The sequence below is a fragment of the Oncorhynchus gorbuscha genome, unplaced genomic scaffold (genome assembly GCF_021184085.1).
Source record: "Oncorhynchus gorbuscha isolate QuinsamMale2020 ecotype Even-year unplaced genomic scaffold, OgorEven_v1.0 Un_scaffold_1288, whole genome shotgun sequence".
Taxonomy (NCBI): Eukaryota; Metazoa; Chordata; class Actinopteri; order Salmoniformes; family Salmonidae; genus Oncorhynchus; species Oncorhynchus gorbuscha.
The window spans coordinates 112501-117500 of record NW_025746109.1 but is presented as its reverse complement, the minus strand read 5'-3'; the positions used below and the strand labels follow the sequence as shown (position 1 = coordinate 117500).

The 5000-nt window shown below is 46.9% G+C and overlaps 1 protein-coding gene across 1 annotated transcript in view; it reads left to right on the top strand.

Moving 5' to 3' along the window:
• Positions 1–5000, top strand: part of LOC124022089 (glucagon receptor-like) — a gene marked incomplete at its 3' end in the record, with an annotated part of 18143 nt that overhangs the window by 7514 nt on the left and 5629 nt on the right. Inside the window, exons 5-7 of the mRNA XM_046337134.1 lie at positions 1–118; positions 3390–3549; positions 3845–3905. The exon at positions 1–118 is cut by the window's left edge and continues 24 nt beyond it. Coding sequence (XP_046193090.1) covers positions 1–118; positions 3390–3549; positions 3845–3905 — 339 coding nt within the window. The remainder of the gene's footprint in view (positions 119–3389; positions 3550–3844; positions 3906–5000) is intronic.

The window sequence follows — 5000 nt, the reverse complement described above, 5'->3', positions numbered from 1 at the left end:
CATTCATATGAATCTGTTTTCCTCCTTCATCCTGCGTGCTGTCTCCATCCTGATTAAAGATGTCCTGCTAGACTCCCTGTCCGTCCCCCTGGCCCCCGGGGCTGACACCCACCATCAGGTAGACACACACACACACTTGGATAACACACACACACACACCTGGATAGTACACACACACACACACACTTGGATAACACACACACACTCCTGGATAGTACACACACACACACACACACACACACACACACACACACACACACACACACACACACACACACACACACACACACACACACACACACACACACACACACACACACACACACACACACACACACACACACAGCCACACACTGTTACACACACACCTGTGGAGCCACCACGTACACACACACACACACACACACACACACACACACACACACACACACACACACACACACACACACACACACACACACACACACACACACACACACACACACAGGGTCAAGGTTAGCGATAACAGACACTGCGTATTTATAGTATCTGTAATGAACTTCGTCTGTTGTTTGTAGAGAGGCAGACCGAAATGCAGCGTGTAGGTTACTCATGATCTTTAATAAACATAAAGCGGTACATGAAATAATAGAAAATACAAAAACAACAAACAAGTGAAACAAAATACAGCCTATCTGGTGACTAACACTAAGACAGGTACAATCACCCACGAAATACAACGCGCACACAGGCTACCTAAATACGGTTCCCAATCCGAGACAACTAGAATCAGCTGACTCCAATTAGGAATCGCCTCAGGCAGCCAAGCCTAACTAGACACACCCCTACTAATACACACTCCTAATTAATACAAACCCCAATACGAAACACAACATATAAACCCATGTCACACCCTGGCCTACCCAAACATATAACAAAAACACAAGATACAATGACCAAGGCGTGACAGTATCCTTGATGCTAATTCCATTGGCTGTGTGTCTGTTATATAAACTCAGCAAAAAAGAAATGTCCTCTCATTGTCAACTGCGTTTAATTTCAGCAAATTTAACATGTGTAAATTTTTCTATGAACATAACAAGATTCAACAACTGAGACATAAACTGAACCAGTTTCACAGACACGTGACAAACAGAAATGAAATAACATGTCCCTGAAAAAAGGGGGAAATAAGTAACAGTCAGTATCTGGTGTGGCCACCAGCTGCATTAAGTACTGCAGTGCATCTCCTCCTCATGGACTGCACCAGATTTACCAGTTCTTGATGAGAGATTTTACCCCATTCTTTCACCAAGGCACAAGCAAGTTCCCGGAGGGAATGGGGGAATGGCTCTAGTCCTCACTCTCCGATCCAATAGGTCCCAGACATGCTCAATGGGATTGAGATCCTGGCTCTTCGCTGGCCATTCCTGTCTTGCAGGAAATCACGCACAGAACGAGCAGTGTGGCTGGTGGCATTGTCATGCTGGAGGGACATGTCAGGATGAGCCTGCAGGAAGGGTACCACATGAGGGAGGGGGATGTCTTCCCTGTAACGCACAGCGTTGAGATTGCCTGCAATGACAACAAGCTCAGTCCGATGATGCTGTGACACACCGCCCCAGACCATGACGGACCCTCCATCTCCAAATCGATCCCGCTCCAGAGTACAGGCCTCGGTGTAACGCTCATTCCTTCGACAATAAACGCAAATCCGACCATCACCCCCTGGCGAGACAAAACCGTGACTCGTCAGTGAAGAGCACTTTTGCCAGTCATGTCTGGTCCAGCGACGTTGTTGCCGGTGATGTCTGGTGAGGACCTTACAACAGTCCGACAAGCCCTCAGTCCAGCCTCTCTCAGCCTATTGGGGACAGTCTGAGCACTGATGAAGGGATTGTGCGTTCCTGGTGTAACTCAGGCAGTTGTTGTTGCCATCCTGTACCTGTCCCGCAGGTGTGATGTTCGGATGTACCGATCCTGTGCAGGTGTTGTTACACGTGGTCTGCCACTGCGAGGACGATCAGCTGTCTGTCCTGTCTCCCTGTAGCTGTCTTAGGCGTCCCACAGTACGGACATTGCAATTTATTGCCCTGGCCACATCTGCAGTTCTCATGCCTTCTTGCAGCCTAAGGCACGTTCATGCAGATGAGCAGGGACCCTGGGCATCTTTCTTTGGTGTTTTTCAGAGTCAGTAGTGTGACGACCCTCCCACTCTGTGTGACGACCCTCCCACTCTGTGTGACGTCCCTCCCACTCTGTGTGACGACCCTCCCACTCTGTGTGACGTCCTCCCACTCTGTGTGACGTCCCTCCCACTCTGTGACGACCCTCCCACTCTGTGTGACGTCCCTCCCACTCTGTGTGACGTCCCTCCCACTCTGTGTGACGACCCTCCCACTCTGTGTGACGTCCCTCCCACTCTGTGTGACGACCCTCCCACTCTGTGTGACGACCCTCCCACTCTGTGTGACGACCCTCCCACTCTGTGTGACGTCCCTCCCACTCTGTGTGACGACCCTCCCACTCTGTGTGACGACCCTCCCACTCTGTGTGACGTCCCTCCCACTTTGTGTGACGACCCTCCCACTCTGTGTGACGACCCTCCCACTCTGTGTGACGACCCTCCCACTCTGTCTGTCGAGTTCTTTCTCTTTGCTCTTGTTTTCCTTAATAGGATGTCGGTGGGCGGAGCCGGGAGGGTCGTCAGGGAAATGGGACACACCTTGGCTCAGGTGTGTCCCAGGATAAATACACCACTTCCCCATTCATGGAGGAGACTCTCTCCATGCAGACACAGACAGATTTTGGTTGTGTTATTTCTGTGGCTATTTGGTTTGTTTGCATTGACACCTTTCAACAGCCCTCATTATCAGATGTAAACACGCGACCACTCACTTACACTACTTACTAAACACACACCTTTGTTAATTGTATTTACTTTACTTCATTTAATAAATATATTTTGTTATTCTTTATCTCCACGTTGCCTCCTTTTTGTTATGGGCTTCGAGCCGGTCCGTGTCAGTAGAAAGGCCTCTTTAGTGTCCTAAGTTTTCATAACTGTGACCTTAATTGCCTACCGTCTGTAAGCTGTTAGTGTCTTAACGACCGTTCAACAGGTGCATGTTCATTAATTGTTCATGGTTCATTGAACAAGCCTGGGAAACAGTGTTCAAACCCTTTACAATGAAGGTCTGTGAAGTTATTTGAAAGACAACGTTTCTTCTTTCTGCTGAGTTTATAGTAGTCTTGTCCCAGGCCAAGTGTGTGTGTGTATTTATCCAGGTGTGTGTGTTACCCAAGTGTGTGTATGTATGTTATCCAGGTGTGTGTGTTACCCAAGTGTGTGTGTGTGTCTCTGCATAGCAACGTCTTTATATATGGACTTATTCCTGTCTCTCTCAGAGACGGTTGCCGGGTGCCGTATCGCCATGGTGATGATGCAGTACAGCGTCATCGCCAACAACTATTGGCTGCTGGTGGAAGGCATCTACCTGCACAGCCTCCTGGTCGTCACTGTGTTCACTGAGAGGAACTACTTCGGCATCTACCTGTTTATCGGCTGGGGTGAGGAGGGTGTGTGTGCGTGTGTGTGCGTGTGTGTGTGTGTGTGTGTGTGTGTGTGTGTGCATGTGTGTGCGTGTGTGTGTGTGTGTGTGTGTGTGTACGTGTGTGTGTGTGTGTGTGTGTGTGTGTGTGTGTGTGTGTGTGTGTGTGTGTGTGTGTGTGTGTGTGTGTGTGTGTGTGTGTGTGTGTGTGTGTGTGTGTGTGTGTGTGTGTGTGTGTGTGTGTGTGTGTGTGTGTGTGTGTTTAGATGTGTGTGATTGGTGATCCTCCCTCTCTCTTTTCTCCTTCTCATCAGGTGCTCCTCTGATATTCGTGTTGCCGTGGGTGATAGTCAAATACCTGTACGAGAATGAAGAGTGAGTGAATAAATATGATTTATTAAATGTGTCGTTTCCATGGTAATGGAATGATGCTGAGACACATCTTTTTCTTAGTAAACCAATACAAGTCTCTACTTTGAACAAATGTATAAAGTAAATACAAAAAGTAAACATTTACTGGAAAAACATCTGCACAGTTCCACCTGTAAATGTGTTTTTGTCAAATGTTCAGTGTAAACTGTTAAAAGTAGTGCTTGTGCATAGAGGTGTATGGGTTTGGTAAACTATGAAATCAATGCTTTTTGTTTAGTATACATTTTAGAGTGAAACATCTGAGTCTCAGTGTCGTTCGGTTACTGTGGAATTACCCAAATATGATCAGTTAAAATCTGTGAGGTAAATGATCACTCTTTTATGACTAAGAGTTTTCAGAGCTCTCTTTAAAATACATATTTTTTTCAAATGTATGTTTTATGAGGCTACATAGGCCATCATTGAAAATAAGAATTTGTTCTTAACTGACTTGCCTAGTAAAATAAAGTTTTTTTTTTAATTAAAAAACTATATGCTAATGTTGATTAAAACCCATTATGAGTTGAGACTGTTCCCCCTCTCTCCTTAGACTGTTCCCCCTCTCTCCTTAGACTGTTTCCCCCTCTCTCCTTACTGTTCCCTCTCTCTCCTTAGACTGTTCCCTCTCTCCTTAGACTGTTCCCCCTCTCTCTCTCCTTAGACTGTTCCCTCTCTCCTTAGACTGTTCCCCCTCTCTCTCTCCTTAGACTGTTCCCTCTCTCCTTAGACTGTTCCCCCTCTCTCTCTCCTTAGACTGTTCTCTCTCTCTCCTTAGACTGTTCTCTCTCTCTCCTTAGACTGTTCCCTCTCTCTCCTTAGACTGTTCTCTCTCTCTCCTTAGACTGTTCTCTCTCTCACTCCTTAGACTGTTCCCCCTCTCTCTTCTTAGACTGTTCCCTCTCTCTCTCCTTACTGTTCCCTCTCTCTCCTTAGACTGTTCCCTCTCTCCTTAGACTGTTCCCCCTCTCTCTCTCCTTAGACTGTTCTCTCTCTCTCTCCTTAGACTGTTCTCTCTCTCTCCTTAGACTGTTCCCTCTCTCTCCTTAGACTGTTCTCTCT